This window comes from Populus trichocarpa, chromosome 10 (assembly GCF_000002775.5).
Source record: "Populus trichocarpa isolate Nisqually-1 chromosome 10, P.trichocarpa_v4.1, whole genome shotgun sequence".
Classification (NCBI taxonomy): Eukaryota; Viridiplantae; Streptophyta; class Magnoliopsida; order Malpighiales; family Salicaceae; genus Populus; species Populus trichocarpa.
In genome coordinates this window covers 4,149,817-4,171,953 of record NC_037294.2, presented here as the reverse complement: position 1 = coordinate 4,171,953, position 22,137 = coordinate 4,149,817, and the positions used below count along the sequence as shown (strand labels likewise).

Genomic DNA, 22,137 nt, shown 5'->3' with positions numbered 1-22,137 from the left:
GAAAAACAGGGTTTTTTATCCAAAAACTCATTTTTAACCCAAAATACCTAGGAAACACATTAGAAACCTTATTGAACCAATTTATGGCCTCAAAAAAAAAGAAAAGTAGCCCAAAACCCAAAATCAACCTGAGACCAAAATCTTCCTGAACTTAGATATTTTTTTAAATGTTTTCAAGGTAAAAAAAATGCATAATCTTAACCCCCCCTCGTCAAGTGGAACCCTCTGACACAATAATCAATTATTTTGGTGACCGAAATCTTTTCCAATGAAAACTTTCTCTCTCTAAACCATAATCTCTCCTCCACCTAAAAAGAACTAAAAAATAAAAATGAAGTTTGGTACCAAAATGTTTTTTTTAATTATAGAGATCGGTTACCAAATAGCTTAAAAAGATAGGGGACTAAAATGAACTTTCAAACAAATTGCAGACTTGCCATCTATTTTACCTTCTTTTGTCACTTCAATCCTATATCTTTCAATCCAACCCTCACCCCAAAAAAAAAATACAATTTGGCTCTAATTTGGGCTCAAAATGATTCAATTGTGCAAAAGAAAAGTTCAAGAATTAAATTGAATTTTTTTTAAAAAATAACTATTACAATCCATAATGAATTGTGAGATGATGAACAATAAAAAGGGCTAAAGTTTTTTCCCTACATGCTTTAGTTTTTGTAAATTAGCCTTGGTGTCGATGCTTGAACTTTTTTTTATATAAAAAATAATGTTCAAAAGTCGAAATGGGTTAAAGAAATCGGTCATGACAAACTTGTAATCACATTAATTAAGGCTAAATCAACATGAGATATCTCGTCAAACTCGCAGTCCACGTCGATAAAAAACATAAAGACAATTATACAACCTTTTTTTAAAAAAAAATATTGTGTTAACTTTTCAAACTCATGACTCAGGTCATTAGACCTAAAGTACTCAATTTAGATAAACCATGAAGTTTAATTCTCATTCAATCATATATTGAAGGATGAAATTGAAAAAATAAAATAGAATTATACCAAAGGATTAAAAAAAATTAGCAATTAAAAAAATAGGGATTAAAATTAAGATACAAAATAAATTATATATTTGATATTGAAAAGAAAAATCAATTTAGTAAACAGAAAAAGAATCAAAAGAATAAGGGTCACAATTGACATAAAAATAAAAATAATGTTTTGATTAAATGGTGAAATTGAAAAGAATAATAACTTTTACAAAAGGATCAACAAAAAAATTAGAAATCAAAACAATAAGGACCAAATTAAAAAACATAATATCATCAATTTGAATTGAAGAATGAAATTGAAAACAAATAAAACTTTTACAAAAAGACCAAGAAAAAAAATAGAAATCCAAAGAATGAGGACCGAATTAGAGAATATAATATTTGGTAATTTGGGATTGAATGATGAAATTGAAAATAAATCAAAGTTTTACAAAAAAAAAAATCAAGATAAAAAATTAAAAATCAAAAGAATAAAGATTAAAGTTGAAATACCAACAATCAAGAAAATCAAGCTATAATTTTCAGGGGAGAAGAGAGAAAATAGAGGGGGACAGTCGAAAGGCTCATTGACGATAAACTGAACCACCACCGAAGACTCATGCTGCACCAACAAAAAGAGGATATGATGTCACTTCCAACGACAGGATAGATGGGATTTTTCGGATGCCAAGAGGTGTCGCATGCATCTCTCGAAGAGTGCGGGCACCTCCCACAGGCCCCAGGTGCGACACGCATGCACATTTTTTTTTATTTTTTTATTTAGCCAAATATTAAAGTGCTCCTAAACTGACTTTATAATTACACAAAACTATTGTGAAAAGACTAAGAAGGCCCTTGACTCTAGGTTTAGAATTTTTGCTTTTAAGGTATTTTCATCGTTTTACTGTGCATTTTAATTATTTATTATTTTTTTATATTTGATCAAATATCAAATTGTCTCTCAGCTCATATTATAATAATAAAAAAATGTTGTAAAATACAGAAATATCCCTTGACACCATGTATAATTTGTTTTTGTTTTTAAAGGTATTTTGATTATTTTAATATGCAATCAAAAAGAGAAAAAATTTATTTTTCTTGGTTAATTTGATAATGATAAAAAAAATCCTCTAAAAAGACTTTAATGTCCGTGAAAACTAATGTAAATGTTTTTGGTGGAGAGATAAAAGAGTAATATTCATCTAGTGAACAGTAACATCTGGAGCGTTTTTAGCTCTTTTTAATTTCTTTTGATATCACATGAAATTTCATACTCAAAATTTCATAAAACGTTGTCTACACAGCACACACCAACGAATCCTAACATTTGACACCTATAATTAACATTGAGAAGGGGAATCATATATATCTCCTAATATTTGATGATCATCTCTTTTTGGCTTGTTTATTTGCTAGAAAATAGATTTTTTTTAAAGTGATTTTTCTAAAAGGTAGATTATTTTTTTATATTTAGTTGTATCATGAAAACTAAATTAAAAAATATTTTATGGTTATACCATAGAAAATAAGTTGAAAAATAACTTATTTATGTTTTAATTTATTTTTTCAAGTTTATTAAAAGAATGAGAATAAAATTTGATAGATATAAAAAAGTTGAAGGATGATGAAATTGAAAAACAAGATTCATAAATTATTTCAAAACAATTAACAATCAAAAGAAAAATGATCAAAAATTACAAATAAAAAAGTTGAAAGATGATGAGATTGAAAAAAAAATCAATTTCATAAGTTATTTTAAATAAAACAAATAGTAATGGAAAGAATAATTATCAAATCTAATAAAAAAATGTAAGAGAAAAAAATTAACAATAAAAAAAAATAAAGAACAAAGTTGATATAAAAATCAAATTCTAAAAAACAAAATTAAAAAAAAAACAAAACAAAATTTTTCAATACAAAATATATAACAATTAAAAGATTGATGATAAAATTTAATATAATAAAATATAGCAAAATATTTTTGAATATTTTGCAACTTGTAGGAAATATACTTCACTCAAAATAAAAAGAAAATATTTTTCTAAAACAAGTTAATTTTTTTGAACTAAAAAGTTTTTTCCATTAATTAATTTTTCTAACCAAACAAACATTAATTTTTTGCAACCAAGTTAATCTTCTAGGCATGAAACAAACGGGCCTTCGTTACTCTTTATTCCAAGATAATTATAGCATTGATTAGAAATATTTGGAACAAAGTGAGTGTATGTATAAAGCTTTCCACACTGCTCGTGTACTGATTCTTCTGTTTGCATAAAAACCTGGTTTTTTATTCCTTAAACTGTCTGCATCGGTCTGAGAACTTCTCTACACAGAAGAAGTAACAGATCTCTTGAACCTCTCTGCCCTTCAATTTGATGAAGCTAGCCCTCAAGCATCACAAGGAGCTACCAATGAAATTCCTCGGAGTTGCAGTTAGATTTCCTTAACAATCAATTAGTAAGAACCCTAGTATAGTACTCTCAAGGCTAGCTGTCTAAAATTAGGGTTCAATGATTGCTAATATAAAATTATGTTTTTGCTCAACCTATGAAGAAATGTCGCAACAAATAAAGCAACTGGAACAAAGCATATGCAGTGTGAAATTCCTGCCTATGCGTATTCGATCCTTGTACCAAAGAGTCCATGATAATACCGAAAGTTCATAGAGAATGTTCCTTCGCAAAATGCGTTTTTGATCGCTGTGTACGTGGATTTGGTTATGATCATTCAGCTGACGATTACAAGTATGTAATAATAGTCTTCAGAGTTCTTGTCCTCGTATACTCGCTAGAAACTAATACATGGAAAATGGTTCAAGACTTTCCTTATTGCAGGCTAGCCTGTGAATCAGGGACCCTGCTGAATGGAGGAGCTCTTCATTGGGTTATCAGTAAGCGGAAGGACTCAGAGTGAGTCATTACTGATCGGTGTCTCTGATCTAGTGGAGGAGGAATTCAGAGATGTACCCCCTCCTCTTGCCGTCAAGAATTTCTATACATTTCAGGTACTCGGAGGATGCCTTTGTATACTACCTGGTGGTATTCTGAACAAGCATAATGATTTCTGGGCAATGAATGGAAAGAGAGAATCTTGGATCAAATATGGAATTGATAATCGTTAGCAGTTGCACTTTCCATTGTATATTTCTCAGTTTTGAAATTCATTTTAATGCACTGCTATTTAATTTAAACTTTATATCAGTACCATGTCCTTCGTTGAATTACTACAGCAGAAAAGAGGCATACCAGTGAACTAAAAGGCAAGTTTGTTCAACAAAATTGGCAGGCTCAAATGAATACTTCAAAGGAAACAAAATTACATGGAAATTCTCTGCACTACTTCTGCAGAAAGTACTCCAGATATTCTCAACCAGGTTGCACCATGTTAGTTTCCGTGCAGTTTGGAAAAGATCTGTATGTTAAATCTACTTTCCCATGTCCCGTCTGGAGAATAAAGAATAGTTCCATTTCTAAACCATTTATCCTACATCGTTTCTCGAGGGTGACACTATATAAGAACTGTAAAGGGCTTATAGAAATATAAAGCCATCCATCTAATGAATTTGTAAAGTAAAATGAAAATGGATGGAGCACAAGCGCTTCGATTGTTTGACAGACAACTCTTGCCTGCCGCTATCAATAGGGGGCTTACCCCAGACATTGTCGGGGGCAGCAGAAATCTAATTGCCTACTTCTCAGCACACTGGGCCACACGAAGTACCTAGAGAAATAACATCCAGAATAAATTATCACCTTGTATCTTTCTTTGCCAGCCTCATCTATGCCTACATGCATCATGTTGTTAGAACAGGAAATCTCTCTTTCCATCTCATCATAGTTAGTGCATAATAAAATAAATAATGATGTGGTTTGTTAAACGGGGTCTGTAACTGAAACTAAAAAAAAAAAGGGGCAATGAAAAACTGCGAAAATCATGGAGAGAAATTGGTGATAGAATTTACACTTAAAGGACTACAGAAAGTCTTATCGATTAGTAATTTAGTATTATAACAAATGGGAATGCACAACATGTGATAAATACAGAGATGCCATTATTCCCAAGCTATCAGTCTTCAGTGAAGCTGGCCAGAAACAAGGTACAAAGAGAAAAGGTCAAGGTACAAAAATTACCCGTGCAGGTCATTGGTCCCATCCAGGGCTTACCTTTGTCGGCAAAACTTTTTAGCACCTTCTCGCATAATCTCACAGGCAAGCCTGTATTTTTCAATAGATGTTGTTCCAGACTCTATGTATTTACAGGCTGTTTCCCTCAAACTCCACACCATTAAGGACTTAAGTTCTTGACAGCTAACCCCAGAGTCAACATCGCAAACAAGGCCATGCTCAGCATTTCTCGTCCACCGATGTAAGAGGTAGTGAGATGGAATTTCTCTCATGTTCAACAGGATGAAGACTCTCAAAACATGCCTACACAGCACACCTTCAAATTCAAACATTTGACAACTGCAACTTACATTGAGGTTGGATGCACTAAAAGTAACCATATGTTTCTCACTATCATTCCCACATCTTCGCACTGAATATCTGCTGATGGTACCTTCTTCATAAATCTTTATTCCAAGATAATTATAACATTGCAAAAGTTCCTTTTGAAATAATTGGAAAACAGCGAGTGTATAAAGCCTTCTGCATTGTTCTTCTATTGGTTCTTTTGTTTGTAGAAAAGCCTGCAAATTAGAACAATTAAAATCCTCTTTTCTTTCCTCCTCACGACGTTGCTCAAGACCTTGATCATATCGTGCTATAAACTCTACAAGTGGTGTTTCAGCATTCAAGAATATACCAAACAATGATTCCATACTTTCGTTAAGGGGAATGCCAGCAAAAAAAGTACCTCGGAGGTACAATGGAACCCAGCTTTCACGCTTTTCATACATTTCTTTGAGCCATACATTCTCCTTCAGACCATATTTGTTGACAAGGGCATTCCACATGGTATTAAAATCAGCATTAGTCTGGCTATCATAGATGCACTTTTCGTATTCATATTTGAATTCATTGGACAATGACCTTAAATTCTCTCTTTCCTTTGCCCTGATCTGCCACATTGAAAAACGATGACGAGTCCCAGGAAAAACATGGGCAATTGCTTGTTGGATTGCCATGTCTTGATCAGCTATAATTGACTTTGGACGGCACCCAGACATTGCCCTAAGCCATGTCCGAAACAGCCAAATGAAAGACTCCTTAGACTCATTGGCAATTAGAGCACACCCAAGTAGCACTGGCTGCTTGTGGTGGTTAACTCCAACAAACGTTGCAAATGGCACCAGATAATTAGTCTTCCTGTATGAAGTATCAACCACAATAGCATCACCAAATTGACTGGACGCAAATCTAGATCTTCCATCAGCCCAGAAAACACTCATGCAAACACCATTATCAACTTGCACCGAATAAAAGAATCCTGTATCTTTAGCTTGCTTGCTTTGAAAATAGTCAAGCAGCAAATGGTACCATTCACTTCCAATGTTGTTACCCTGACTAATATTGGAACGTACACCATTGTTAATCTCTGATAGATCCAAAGTGTCTAATCCACCATTTACCTCATCTATAAATTTCTTTGAAGCAGTGGAACTTTTCGTATGAGTTCTCGTTTGCGGCTCAAGATCATGATTATGATCTTTCTGAAGACGGTCCACCATCCAAGTTCCAGAATCTTGTCTCTTAATCCTCATAAAAGCCCCACAGCCTACTCTTGAAGGATGCTGAAATCCTTCCTTAGAGCACACAAATCGCCGGGATGTAATTGACCCATCATTCTTTGATCGAAACAGCTGACCAATCCGAGTTTTAAATCCAGCTTCATCTGCATACCTTAGATAAAAATGGAATGCTTCATCAACTGAACTAAACACTAGACCAGCATATGGTTCAGCTTTTGGTTGTCCTCCATCTCCTCCTGTTTTAATGCGTTTGAAACTAATGGATCGAGAAAAGCATGGTTGTCCATCATCGACTTCTGCAAGAAACTTCAATTTTGACTTTGAAGAAACCTTGGCTGATGATTTCCTACCTGTAGGAGTTCTCTGCGGCAAAATCGGAGGACGGCTTTCCTCCACATCTCCAAGTTCATGATTGTGATCCTTGTGTATCTGATCAACAACCCATTTCCCAGAATCCCGTCTTTGCACCCTTATGAATGCAGGACAACCCATCCTTGAATTTAGTTGAAAACCCTCCTTCGAGCACACAAACCTTCTCGAAGCAACAGAGCCATCAGTGCGCGATCGATATAGTTGGCCAGTCCTGGTTCTGAATCCTACACGCGTGGCATACACACTGTAAAACTCACGCGCATCATCTGCCGAATCAAACTCTAACCCTATACACGGCTCAAGTCCAGGCCCCCTTGCACCCTCTACATTAACATTGTTGTTGGCTCGTGCCGTACCTAGTGGGTGTGCTCTTACAATCATTGCATTCCCATATTCTTCGCTGTAAGGATCACTACTTGAACTGCAATTAAAGTAGGACCAATTACTTTTAACAATCATGCACTTTGATTAAATGGGACTAATAATAAATAAATAAATAAAGCACGAAGCTTGTGATTCAAAGACCTGTAAAATTCCTATAGTTTGTTTATTTTCCTTGTGAAATCATTTCCCAAAAATTAAATCATAGAAACAAAGAGAAATCGACAAGTAAACAAGTCAATCAGTCAGATTAAACTTCAAAGAATAGTCAATAAAAACCCAACCCAGAGGGATTAATTACCTTCTGGTATTGTTGAAGAGACTGGGGGTCGAATCGAAAACCATATCCTTCTTCTTCGTTTTTTTGTATGTTGCGTCTGCTGTAGGGGGTCTGACTCTAAATCAAGCTTGTGGGTTTTGAAAAGCTAGAGAAAGAGAGAGAAAGAGGAGGAGGTCGTCGTCTCTTCTCCATTTGCTTGTTCAGTTTATTATTATTGTTGTTGTTGTTATTATTATATTGTTTTTGCCCTTGTTGCTTCTTCTGTTGATATATATATATATATATATATATATATATATATATATATATATATATATATATATATATATATACACATACATGCTCTTTTGACCGACTTATTACACAAACCAGGTGCCGTGAAATTCATATATATATATATATAAAGTATTAGAAGGGAAGGATACAATTCCATGGAGGCGGAAACTCTCTGAAACACAAATGGACATGAAACTATCCCTCATAAACCACCAGACTTGGATGGTGGTGCTAGCTCATTTAACATCAGCGGGACATTTTTTCAGGGACATATCTCGTTTAGAGATAAGGTGTTGGGGACGAAACTGCCTCCACGAATTTCAACGATTTTGTTTTACTGATTTTTTTCTTGTTTTTGCCTAACAAAGCCCCTTTTTTTTAATTTAACTGCTGATTGTTTTTTTTTTTTTCCCTGTCCCTCATTTTTTTAATATTTAGAATTATGATGTAGAAATTTTTTTATATTAAATAAATTGTTTTTTTATTATTAAAAAAACAATAAAAAATATTTTTTTTCAAAAATACATTTAAATATTTTGATTCGCAAATAACCAAGTCTCTCAAAAATAAAAATTATATTTGCATAAATAATAAAAAGGGGTACATGGTATGATTTAGCATCTTTAAAAAAAAATTCAAGAAAAATAGTTTTGTGGATATCTTGGCATGCATTTTAGATTTAATAACCAGTTTATGAAATCTATAAGAATTTGGCCTAAATTTTAAAAAATAAAAAATTATTTTGTTTTTTTTAATATACGAGATTATGAATTTATACGTAAGATGTATTTTCAATATTAAATGAAAAAATAGTTTCTTTTATTTTTATGTTTTGACTTTAAAATGATTAAACTTGACCCTTAAAGCCATGATGCACTCTATTAGTGTGGATTGACTTTAACCATTAAACATACCAAATAATTAGAAAACACAACAGTGTCTTAGTTTATATTAGATAAATAAATAATGCAGCTTACCTTAGATAAGGTGTATTAAGGGTGATATGACCTTCCTATACACAATCAATCCCTTTATCTAGACTCTAAGATTAATTAGGATTCTTAGTAACCAAAATATTAGGTGACAACTTCATTCTTTTTTTACTTATAAAAAAACAAGAATTTCTTGTTCTTTCCACCCATCACTACAAAGATTCCGATCTAGAAGGAAAATCGTTATGACATCGCACATGTGTGACACAAATAATAGTAGCAATAATAGTAGTAGTAGTAGCAGCAGCAGTGATAATGACAATAATAATAGTAGCAATAATATTAATAATAATAATAATAACAATAATAATAATAATGGTGATAATTGTGAAAATTATAACATTACTAATAGGATTGCTATTGTTATTACTAATAATAATGATAATGTTAACAATAATTGTGGAAATAATAATAGTAATGATAATAATAGTAATGACAATAAAAATAATAATAATAATAATAATAATAATAATAATAATAATAATAATAATAATTTTGATCCTCACTGTTTAAATTACTATTTTTTAAAATTCTTTTATATGATTGAAATTCTATTTGTTTTTTAATTTTATAATTTTTATTGGGTTATTTTAGTCATATAATTTGAATCATGAATCTGACAAGATATCTCATGTTGGCTTAGCCTTAGCTAGCATTATTACACATTTGTCGTAACTAGTTTTTTATATTATTTTTTACCACATTTCAACATCTAAACATTATTTTTTTGTATATAAAAAAAAAACCTAATCCCGTGACTAAGCGCAAACACCAAGGCTGGATAATGCATAAATTGGTTAAAAGATATCTCATTCCTTACTTATCATAGATTTTACTAAAATGTTGGTCTCTTTCCTTGGTTGCAAGTGATGAACTAATTTGGATGCCCAATTTGTTCTCACCATGGAGTCTGTTGCAATCTCTTCTCCCTGTTCGATGATTCTGCTCAACTTTCATCGACAATCATGATTCTGATTGGATCTTTTTATCTTGCTCTTATTGTTAAAAAACTAAGCTTTTTATTAGGAATAATTGGATCTTTTATATAGTTATAGATTATTGAAACAATAAAAATATTTAACACCTTTATAATTAATATCCAATTCTACATTTTAAAAGTATAAAAAAATAATTAATTTAAAAAAAACAAAATACTTTAAAAAAAACATAATCACATCGCTAAGACAAACAATCTTTAAAAACAACCACTTAATTATATAATAAAATATCAAAGAGGCTATTGACCGCATTTGAATCAACTTGGTACTTGATTGAGAGTGTAATTGAGATTGTATCTCGAAATATCTTTTTAATTAAAATAATATTTTTTTATTTTAAAAAAATAATTTGTCAAAATATCAAAAACATCATATGCTACATTTGAATAGAGTTGTCACTTGTTTGAAAGTATAATAGAAATTATTATTAAAAGTATTTTTTTAATTAAAATATATTAAAATAATAATTTTTTATTTTTTAAAATTTATTTTTAATAACAACCCATTAAAACAATTTAAAAATATTAAAAAAATATATATATTTTAAAAAAATAACAAAACTATCGGTCTCTCCGCAACGCGACTTAAAAAAACAACAAGTTGGCCTTGTTGGTAACAACTTATATTCCAAAGAAACATCTAGAGTCACAGCCCTAAACAGTATCGCTAACGTTGTCTTCCATCCATTTCCACATTTCCTGTTATCCCATTCGCCCGTCACACTTCTCAAACCTGATAACCCGTCATTTTAGAAAACAACCACCGACTCTCAATAAAATAAAAAGGAAAAGTCATCTCCCTCCTTTCCTCCGTCCCTCCTCGTTAAGTAAAGGAAAACAAGAGAGAAGGGAGAAGAATCAGCAGAGATGTACGGATACACAAGCGTTAGCAACAAGGATGGGGCAAAGGAGATTGATTTGGAGGCAGGAAATAGAGAGAGTTTGTACCCGGGTTTGAGTCTTGGAGAGAACCAATTACGATGGGGTTTGATTCGCAAAGTTTATGGAATCTTGGCTGCTCAGCTTGTCCTCACCACCATCGTCTCTGCTGTTACGATTCTCTATACTCCTATGACTGATCTCCTCAAGGGAAGTTTCGGGTTCGTTTTGTTTCTATCAATTGTCCCCTTTATTTGTAAGTACTCCATATTCAAGATCTCTCCTTTCTTTCTTGATTTGTTTGTGGTTTTATGTTGTTTAAATCTCATGTTTTAGGATGTCTTTTTGGGTTAAAGATTGAAACTTGATTGTGAATTTGTAATTTAAAATATATATTTTTTATAAATTTCTCTTGACATAGAGAGTTTAAATAGAAAAAAAGTTTCTTGAAACTCAAGTGGAACACATGAAACTCAAGTGGATTCACTTGCAAGAGGATTGTGAATTTGCTTGTTTCTTGAAATTTTGTTCTTTTAATGAGGGTATTTTTTCTTGCAGTGTTGTGGCCCTTGCATGTGTATCACCAGAAACACCCTGTGAATCTAATTATTCTTGGCCTCTTCACCGTTTCGCTAAGCCTCTTGGTTGGAGCAAGCTGCGCTAATATAGAAGGTCGGTATCCTTTTCTTATCCTGTTTGGACATTTAATAGTTCGTTGATTGTTGGCGACTTCATGTGCAGCTTTTATAATTATGATTTGATTATTGTCTTGCATTCAAATATTTTCAGGTAAAATTGTGCTTGAGGCATTAATTCTGACCTCCGCTGTGGTTTGCTCTCTAACTGCGTACACTTTCTGGGCTGCAAAGAAGGGCAAGGACTTTAGCTTCCTGGGACCAATTCTGTTCACTTCCCTCATCATCCTCATCCTGACTAGTTTTATCCAGGTCAGATGCCTCATTTTCTTCAAGTCACCCTCCCATGGATATTTTATCTTGTGCAACACGGAGCTATTATGTGTTCACCCAGTATATATGTCTGATGTTATGGATGTTCTGGTATTATGCAGGTGTTCTTCCCACTTGGCTCGACGTCCACTGCAGTTTATGGTGGAATTAGCGCTTTGATTTTCTGTGGATACATTGTTTATGACACTGACCACCTGATCAAGCGCTTCTCATATGATGAGTATATTTTGGCCTCTGTTGCTCTCTATTTGGACGTTCTGAACCTGTTTCTTTCCATTCTGCGGGTGCTGAGTCAGAGAAACAGTTAGTTGTACAGCATACTCTCTTCAGCCAGGGTTAGCATGCAATTATATATTTGATAATAACTGATATTCATTGTGAAATTGTGAATGTTATATGTTATTAATGTACTCTGCTGGCGCCTAAGTGGGCGGTTGCTCTTTGCAGAGTCCTTGGTGTTCTATTTTCCTAATCAACTGTGGTAAAAATATGGTTTCTTCTATGTGAATTGTTTTCCACTCTATGGTTTCTTCTACTTGGGTGGATTGCCTTTCTCAGGACTTCTTTTGCACGCTAAATCGAGGTACAGCGTGAATTCTAGGTTATTTTGGAGTGAAAAACTTTCAGTTGCTGCTAGAAACTTGTCTGTAGGAAATTTGGATGTCTCATCACGCTAATCAGCTCGTCTTGCATAAATTGACAGAATAGCTAACATGAGTTGGGAGGATTTTTGTTGAATCCTCAAACAAATCTTTGTTCTAACCAATATATTACATTAAAAATCTACACAGCATGAGGAAAGGATACTAAGGCAGTACACTGGTATAGGCATGTTTTTATTTTATTTTATTAATGATAGGCATGTTTTTTTTTTTTTTATTAATGTGGGTGTCCAGGCCAGCTTGTGCGCGCCTCGATTAATTCCTACGGGCTCTGAAGTTAACGACCATGTAAACCTCCAGTGGTCATCATATTAGCAACCATAAGGCTCGAACCTGAGACCATAGGGGAAGCAAACCTCTTAGTCCCAAGCTCCTACCATTAGGCCACCTATTAGATGGTTATGTATGTTTTAACCAAAACCAAGATACAAAATATTAACATTCATTGACATTATGATGGTGTTATTAACATTTATAAACTAAGTTATTATATTCATTTACACAACGATATAAAATAAAGAAAACATATATATACAAAAAGTATCATTTGCTATCTCTGCTTTATTAGCCCGGCGAGACTGTGCTGCTTAACTTGTATACAAAACATGATTACACATAATTAATAAAGCATGTATATATATACCTATCTTTTTTTCATAGAATTTATATGTATTGCAAATAAGAGCATTTAAAGCACATTTTATTCACTCAATATCATTAGCGTCATTTAACTCTTCTATTTCAAGGCTAAACTGTTCTAATCACTTGAACATTTACCTTATGCCGACTATGATATGCCTTGTTATCATTAGCATTAGCCAACTTTACAAGTGGACTAATCCATGTCTACTCAAAGAGTAGCAATGTCTATACATAAATCTTTTTATTCTTTTTAAAAATAACTTGACTCGCAATGTAGTGTAGGTCAATGAACTAGTGTTCTACTATATCAAGATGTGAGGTGTAGGTGGTGGTGATAATTTCTTTTATAACGATCAAGCTATAACTAGTTACATCTTATTAGTTACAACTTGTTCCAATTAAAATAGATATCACATCATTAGCTTATATCAACATCTTAAAAAAAAAAGCCATTGTATTCATCTTTTTTTTTTCTTCTTCAAAACTCCTAATTTCTCAAAATATCATAGCCCACCATGATCTCCCAACGCCGCCGACCATTTTCATCCAAAACACCAGAGAAATACAATTTAAGCCACCATCTCTTTGTCAACCAAACCCTCAATAGCCCAATCCCAAACCAGACTTATTGTTGAGATGATATAATGAATTGATCATCTTGAAAAACTATGCATTTCTTTTTTTCTTTTTTTTTTTATTTTCTCATTGTCAATAACCGTGAAAACATTAAAAAATATCAATAAAAATAAAAGATTCTTAAAGATGCTTAAACTAAAACATATATGCATTATAACCTATGATATAGAAAAAGTGTCATATGCTGCCTCCGCTCTATTCAGGGTGAGATTGTGCTGAACTTGTGTACAAAACATGATTACATATAATTAATAAAGTATGCACATACACCCATTTTTTTTCGTGGAATTTATATGTATTGCCAATAAGAGCATTTAAGCACATTTTATTCACTCAGTACCTTTAGCGTCATTTAACTCTTCTATTTTAAGGCTAAGATATCAACTCTTGATATCTTACCATTGACATCACTTAACCATTTACCTTATGGTGACAACGATATGTCTCATTATCATTAGTCAACTTTACAAGTGGTTTGTGAATTGAGATTTCTAATTCATTCCATAAAAAACCTTTACAAGTGGTTTGTGAACTGAGATTCCTAATTCATTCCCAAACTAATCCACTGTTGAAGGATAAATCTGAAAAAAATTCAATTTAAAAAAAACGAAAAAAAACTTGAGTCAACTTGGTTAATTCTCCAAACCTACAACTCAAGTCATGAAATCGGGATAACTCCATAAAAAATAAAGTTAAAAAAGATTATGAAGTTCAATTCTAAACGAACCTAATGTTGGGATGAAATTGATAACAAAATTAATTATAAGAAAGGACCTAAAAAAGACTAAAGTCAACCTTCCAAACCCATGACTCAGATCATAAGGCCAGAATTACCCCATAAAAGGCAAACAAAAAAAATATCACGAAACTCAATTCTCAATCAACCTAATGATGGGTGTTGAAATTGAAAAAAGAAATCATTTTTAAAAATGATCCAAAACAAAACAACTAGAAATCAAAAGAATAATGACTAAATTTGACATAAAAACAAAATGACAGACCATTTGCTATTTTGGAAAGAATGGGTGTGGAAACCGAGAAGAGGAGAGAAAAGAAGAAAAATAAGTCCTCATGCGCCTCAACTAACAAAATACACCGCACCACTGGGATGACCTCACCGAGATGCTTCCAAAGCCACCAATGATAGAGATGTTGCTACCAGATGCAACGACTTCCTTCAGATGCTGGCGCGTGCAATGCACACATTAGCCTTTTTTCCGTTGACCGTTTACCCTTGTCCATGTAATTGTTATCAGTTTCAAATTTGGTTCCTCAAGCCTTAATTATTTTAGATTAATAAAAACAAACTTCATTTCTAGACAACTAAAAAACATTGTCAAGTTTAATCTCAAATAAACTCAACTTTAAATGATCAAATTGAAGAAAAAAAATTGAGTGACCAAAAAATAAGTCGGAGCTTTCCCTTGCTTGTGCAATTCATTCCTCAATTCTTTAAAGAAAAAGGGGTTCAATAATTTATATTGTTCAAGTTTGGTTACCATAGCTTTAATTATCTTAAATCAATAAATTTTCATTTAATTTTATCAAAGTATGAACTGTGCGATATATTTGTTTATGTCCTGAGATCTGATAAGATAGTCTACCAAAACAAACTATCAAATCCAATTTCAAATAAACACAAACCCAATTCTAAATAAACACAACTTCAAAGGAGGAAAAAAAAACATGGAGGGATCAAAATTAAATAACTAAAGGAACACAATGAAATTAGCTGTGTTTTTTCCCATATCTTTTAGGTTTTTTCTTAATCTTAATGTAATCTTATGCAAGTTTTAAATAACTTCAATCTAAACAGAAAGATTTTCTACTTATAATTATAATTGTGGTTAAATGGACAAAATGATTGATGCTAGGAAGAAGGGTAAGGTTAGGCAGTCATTTTCAATCGATAAAAAGGAAGTCCAAAACCCAAGTCCTTCTCCTTCTCCTTCTCCTTCCACCATGACGACTATATGAAAGAGAAGTCACCGATCCCTCGTCTTTCTCACTACAAAATCAAAACAATTAATCCTTCCCAAATGAATTTCTTCAAATCAGTCTTCGCTGATGACACAACACCACCCGATTCACCCAAATCCCGTTCCCCTCCTAACAATTCCACCTCCGAAGACCCGAACCCGACAACCCAAAACCAGGTCTGGTCTCTTGGTTCATTAATCCAGACCTTAGCAACCAAGTCTGAATCCGTTATGGAAATCTACAAAAAGGATCTTGAAGAATTCGGATCCGGCTTAAAAAAAGAAACCGCCATTATTCGTGATGTCGCTTCACGCGCTGTCCATGATCTCCCCGCCTCCTTCGAGGCAAGCGCAGCCGTCGCTCAAGAAACCATCGACGGTATTGGATCCACCATGTGGAAATCAACGGCCCAGATCATTTCTCAAGGTAAAGACTCCATTTTAGATGCTGACCATGATCATGATTTATTCTCATCTAATGCTGATGGTAGTAGAAGTAATTTGAGTAAACAGCAGTCTTTGGATGTGAAATACAGTCGTTTTGATGCTCAAGTGCATGCATTGCAGTCTGATTTGGATACTTATTGTAGCGAACCAGAGGATAAGGTTGATTATGAGAAATGGAAATTAGGGGGTCTTGTAATGGATGAGAAAAAAGAGGAGATCGAGCGGTTAATTACTGAGAATGGGGTGATTAGGGATATTTATAATGAGGTTGTGCCGAACAGAGTTGATGATGAGAGTTTCTGGAGTAGGTATTTTTATAGGATGCTCAAGTTGAAACAAACCGAGGAGGCGAGGGCTTTGCTTGTTAAACGAGTGATTTCTGGTGATGAAGAGGATTTGAGTTGGGATTTTGATGATGATAAGGAGGAGGGTGATGTGTTTTTGTCGAAAGGTGAATCAAGTAAAGATGCAAAGGTAGAGAAGGAGAATGTTGATGAGGTGATTAATGAGAATGTAGCAGAGAAGGAAAAGGTTGGGGTTGATAGAAGTGAGGATAAGTTGGAGGAGAAGGTGGTGGTGGTGGAGGGAAAGGGCAGTACTGCTGAATTGTGCAAGGATAATGATAAGTCGGAGGAGAAGGCTGTGGTGGTGAAGGGAGAGGGGCATGATGGCATATCATGCAAGGATAGTGATAAGTTGGAGGAGAAGGTGGTGGAGGGAAAGGGGGGTAATGGTGGATCATGTAAGGATAGTGATGTTTCTGTGGTTTCGAGTCAGTTGCTGCCTGAGGAGGATCTTGAGTGGGATGAGATTGAAGATATTGGGAGTAATGATGAGAGCAAAGGGGAAGCTGTGGGGAGCGGGAAGAGTGCTGGTACAAGTAAAGTTGACTTGCAGAAGCGGTTGAGCGCTGCAGAGGAAGAGGATGATTTTAGTTGGGATATTGAAGACGAAGATGATGTGCATGTTAAGTGATTTTTCATACGTGCTAATTATTATTCCATTACAGTGCATTGTGAGATATATGTCTTTGTATCGTATCTTCCATTTAGATGTTCAAGTGATTGGATTCATGTTCTTGTCACAGTTCCGTGAGTTTTCATAACTATAAATACCATTCATGAAAATGTCTCTTTTTTCTTGTGCAAGAAAATCACATTATTTGCCGGTTCTATCTTCTTTAAGCTTTCTTCTGTTGCTATGACCGAATTCTTGATTTACCATCCCGTTTAAAATGGTTCGGGAGCTTTACAGATGCTGTTCTACTAAAGGAGTTGGTGCCTGTCTTTATTTGCATGAGTTCTTACCTTAACTTAAATTGAAGGAGCTTGTAGGTGTATACTGAGCAATCAGAGATTTTTTCTAGCAAGGATTGAGCTTTTGCTGCCAGGGTTTTGTAAACCTGTCATGAGATCTCTTTTTGACTCTTGTACGAGAGTAATCCATCTTGGATTGCAGAAAACCTGTCATGATTTGGTTTTCTTTATCTAGCATTGTATACTCTGTCAATCCTAGGGGTGATTATTTCAGTTTGGTTCGGTTTTTACATAAAAAAAAATAATCAAACTGAATTTTTTTTTAAAAAAACCGAAACCGATTCAAACCGACCGGTTTTAGTTCGTTTCGTTTATTTTAAAATAAAAATTGAAACCTAACCGACTGGTTTAGATTCGGTTTGGTTTGATTTCGGTTCGGTTATTTTATATTAAAAACAAAAGGCTCTATTGTTTTTTGAGGTTTTTTTTGTAATTTATAATGGATTTGGTTTCGGTTTGACTCGGTTTTTCGGTTTCAGACAACCTGAAACCGAACCAAACTGGTTGGTTTTTTAAAATATTCTAATCAGTTTTTTTCACGATTTGATTTTTTTATTCTTTTTTTATTATTTTCTCAGTTTAATTAATTTTTTGATTTTTTTACTCACTCCTAGTCAATCCAATTAACCATGTCATTATTGTTGCGATTTGCAAATGTAAGCTTTGCTCTACATAAATGTAGTTGTACTATTCATTGGTTCATGAAGGTGTTGTATTGAGAAAGCTAAAAGTTTTAAGAGTTGCAAGGATGGCTGCCATTTTCTTTTTGAAGCATGGGTTCCTTTCCAGTATGATCATAAAACTAATGTCTGAGCGAATAAATTTGATGAAATTGAAATGTATGGACCACAGATTTGGTCTCGGGTATATGCTCAAGAGAGATGACTACAAGCGGGTTGTCAATCGCAAAAGGAAAGCTATAATAGTGAAGATTAAAGGACATGAGCTAGGAGAGAAAGGATTTGTCATCCTACCACTCCAAACAACCTTTCCAGGGTTTGTGGAGGTGATTAGATTTGGCATGACGTACCTCCACATTGGTGCTTTTGGAATGTCAAGATACGGAACAGATTGAGAAAGTGAAGGTCAAAGCAAAAGATGAGATGCTGCCACAGTTGTCTATGTACATTGCCGCTGACATCCCTGCAAAAGCCTTTGTGAAGAAGTTAGTCGAGGGAGAGGCGTACTAAAATTGAAAGGTGGAGAGTGCTCCTTTTATGTTAAAAAAAAACCTTAAAAGTTCTATCAATTAACAAACCCATTGTATTAAGAATAATTGGTCAAGTTTTGATAATACAATTGCAATGAGTAATGAAGATGGGGAAGGAGAGGAAATAAATGATTTTACTAGGTTGGTGGAAAATTACGAGAAAACTTGGAAACTTGTTAATGAAGAATTAAAAGTTATAAATTTGGATACTAAACAAGAAAAGAAAGAATTGAAGATTGGTACCTTTATTACTACCGAGGAAAAAGATGACATAATCTCTCTATTTCATGAATATGTGAATGTCTTTGCTTGGACATATGCAGATATGCTTGATTTAGACATCGACATAGTGGCACACATAATTTCTTTGGTGGAAGGAAGTAAGCTTGTTAAACAGAAAACCATAAAAATACGCTCGGATATACTACTTAAAGTGAAAACGAAAATACAGAAATAATGGGATGCATGATTCCTGGATGTGATCCATTATCCTTAATAGGTGGCTAATGTAGTTGTAGTTTTCAAAAAGGATGGCAGGAGCAAGGTGTATATGGGTTACAAAGACTTGAACAAAGCAAGCCTGAATGATGACTTTCCTCTACCCCACGTAGAGATCTTAGTCGACAATGATGCGAAGAGTGTCACATACTCATTCATGGATGAGTTCTTGGGATATAACCAAATTAGAATGGCAGAGGAAGACAAGGAGAAAACTATCTTTGTCATGCCTTGGGGAACCTTTTACTATGAAGTGATGTCATTCGAATTAAGAAATGCTGATGCCACAAGTATCGCGTTGAAAATAAACTGAGAACATGATACTATTTCATTTTTTTTTAACATGCAGTTCTTTATTATAAAAAAAATTTTAAACGGTGTAGAGGTTAACTTGATATGATTTAAACTGTGCAGAAATTAACTTGATGTGACTTGATTGCCTTAATAAGTCTAAAGACAACCTGGACGACCAATAAAAATATAATTTGACTTGCAAAAATTCTAGAAAACATCTTTTAATATATATATATATATATATATATATATATATATATATTTAATTGACAACATGTTGGATCGGCCCAAATTTACACGAGTTAACCTGTCAAATCCACGACCCTGATTATGAGACTATGATAGCTCTAAATAAAGCAAATGAAAACAAATTATAAAGATTCTCAATCAACCTGGTGTTGAAGAATGGAAATGAAAAAAATAATTAAAAATAGAAGAAAATGACTTGAGTTAACTTACCAAACTCATGACTCAGGTCATGGAATCGAGATAACCGCATAGAAAATAAACAAAGAAAATGACCCAAATAAACCTAAGTTAACTTGCCAAACCCGCGACCCAGGTCATGAGACTAGAGTAACCCCATGAAAAACAAATTGAAACAAATTATAAAGCTTAATTTTGAATAAACTCATTATTAAATGATGAAATTAAAAAAAAAATTAATCTAAAAACAGGACGCGATAAAATGACTTGAATTTACTTGGGTGTTACCACAAAACATGTGACTCAAGTCATGAGATTGAGATAACCTCATAGAAAGCAAACTAAAACAAATCATGAAGTCTAATTACTAATCAACTCAATGTTGAAGGATAAAATTGAAAAAATATCAATTAAAAAAAGACAAAAAAAACTCGAGTCAACAAATTAACTCGTCAAACCTGTGACCTGAGTCATTAGACTGAGATAACTTCATAAAAACTAATCCGAAATAAATCATGAAACTTAATTCCTAATCAACTCAACATTGAAGGATGAAATTGAAAAAAATAATAATTAAAAAAGATTAAAAAAAACTCGAGTCAACCGGATTAACCCACTAAACCCGCAACACTAGTCAAGAGACTAACAACTTATAAAGCAAACCATAATAAATTATGAAACTTAATTTCCAATAAATAAAATATTGAAAGAGGAAATTAAGAGGAAAAAAACATAAATTTAGAAGAAAAAAATATTATTAAAATGAATAGTGTTTTATAAGGTGATACACAATTTTTTTTTTACTTAGTGCCTAAAAGGGATATAACTCAAGCTGCATTTTCAAATTATTCAGTGTGACCCAATGATAAAAGAAAAAAGAAAAAAGAAAGTACTAGTGATGAATGTTCTTATGAGAGGAAAGTACTCTGGATTCGCCGAATGTTTTCCTTTTTTAGTACTTGGAATTTTTTCAATTACTTATATTTTTTTTCATTTTGATACTTTTATATTTAGTTTATTTGGAATTCAACTTGATAATTTGTTTCAATTAATTTGGTAAGGATTTTCTCGCAATATTGAAAATAAATTTTGGCATTAAATTGATGCTCAATTTAGCAAAATCAAATTTAATTTTATTGATTAAACATAAATAAAACATTGGAGACCAAAATTGACACCAAAACAAGATTCTAGCCTTTCTTTTTTAAGTATTTTAGTTCCCAAAGTTTTAAAACTTTTCATTTTTAGTCCATGTTTTCTAATGCTTTTATATTTTGATTTAAAACTTCATTTTATTTTATTTATGTTTTAGCCCCTAAGATATATATATATATATAGAGAGAGAGAGAGAGAGAGAGAGAGAGAGATGTTTAAAATAGGTGAGAAGAGAGAAAGTTATTAGTTGATTTTGTATTAATGACAAAAAATATCATTATTGGTGTCAATGTGTTTCATTTCATAATAAAAGTTTCATCGAGGTGTATTTTTCCCTTATCTTGTTGGAAAAAACATGTTCTGTTTTATAAATGTTTTTTTTTAATCAGAATTGATTTTGAATTTTTGATCAATTAAACATTTTTTAAAGGTTACATACAAGCATTTAGGGTTATGGAGTGTTTCATGAGTATTTTTAGATTTAAAAAAAATACTTGTAATTTTTAGGCTTGATTTTTTGACAATGTTCTATTCTGATTATGGTGGCCACAGTTAAACTAGTAGGCAACTTGTCATCATGTTATTTTTTATATATATAAAAAAAGGGACCCAAGCATGTATGCTTGTGTTATCAAGCCCACACACCAAGCTTTTTTTTTTTCAATTTAAATTCATTTTCCTTAAAATTATATATATATATATATATATATATATATATATATATATATATATATTTGAGGTTTCATTTTATTAAATAAATTATTTGGTGGTTTTCATATGAGCATTTTTTTTACCATATAATTAATAAAAAAAAATACTTTTAAAAAATAAAGCTATTAAACAAAGTTGGATCTATAAGTTGGGGTATATATCTAGTGGGTTAACTCGGGTTGCCCAGATCGATTTAAGACGCCGTTGTTTCAATATTTTAAAAATAATAACAGCCGTGTTTTGAATTTTTTTAACAAAATCATGCAAGTTGTCTTTAAAATTATTGGGTCGACTGAGTCATAAAAAATCAACTCTCATAATATTTGATTTGAATTATATACGAGG

General features: G+C 32.8%; 3 protein-coding genes across 3 annotated transcripts; 2 read left to right on the top strand and 1 right to left on the bottom strand.

The window, feature by feature from the left end:
- Positions 1 to 4,954: 4,954 nt before the first annotated feature.
- On the bottom strand, positions 4,955 to 7,958 carry LOC18102315 (protein FAR1-RELATED SEQUENCE 7). Its single transcript, XM_006378067.3, has 2 exons — positions 7,726 to 7,958; positions 4,955 to 7,464 (listed from the first exon to the last, which is right to left on the bottom strand). The coding sequence occupies exons 1-2, from the start codon at positions 7,767 to 7,769 to the stop codon at positions 5,142 to 5,144; spliced, it is 2,367 nt and encodes a 788-aa protein (XP_006378129.2). The 5' UTR covers positions 7,770 to 7,958; the 3' UTR covers positions 4,955 to 5,141.
- Positions 7,959 to 10,615: 2,657 nt separating this feature from the next.
- On the top strand, positions 10,616 to 12,318 carry LOC7475933 (BI1-like protein). Its single transcript, XM_002314392.4, has 4 exons — positions 10,616 to 11,104; positions 11,407 to 11,520; positions 11,638 to 11,795; positions 11,918 to 12,318. The coding sequence occupies exons 1-4, from the start codon at positions 10,837 to 10,839 to the stop codon at positions 12,122 to 12,124; spliced, it is 747 nt and encodes a 248-aa protein (XP_002314428.2). The 5' UTR covers positions 10,616 to 10,836; the 3' UTR covers positions 12,125 to 12,318.
- A 3,316-nt stretch (positions 12,319 to 15,634) lies between these two features.
- Positions 15,635 to 17,309, top strand: LOC112325972 (protein DOS2). Its single transcript, XM_024593168.2, has one exon. It carries the CDS (start codon positions 15,730 to 15,732, stop codon positions 17,155 to 17,157), a length of 1,428 nt encoding a protein of 475 aa, XP_024448936.2. The 5' UTR covers positions 15,635 to 15,729; the 3' UTR covers positions 17,158 to 17,309.
- The last annotated feature ends 4,828 nt before the right edge of the window (positions 17,310 to 22,137 follow it).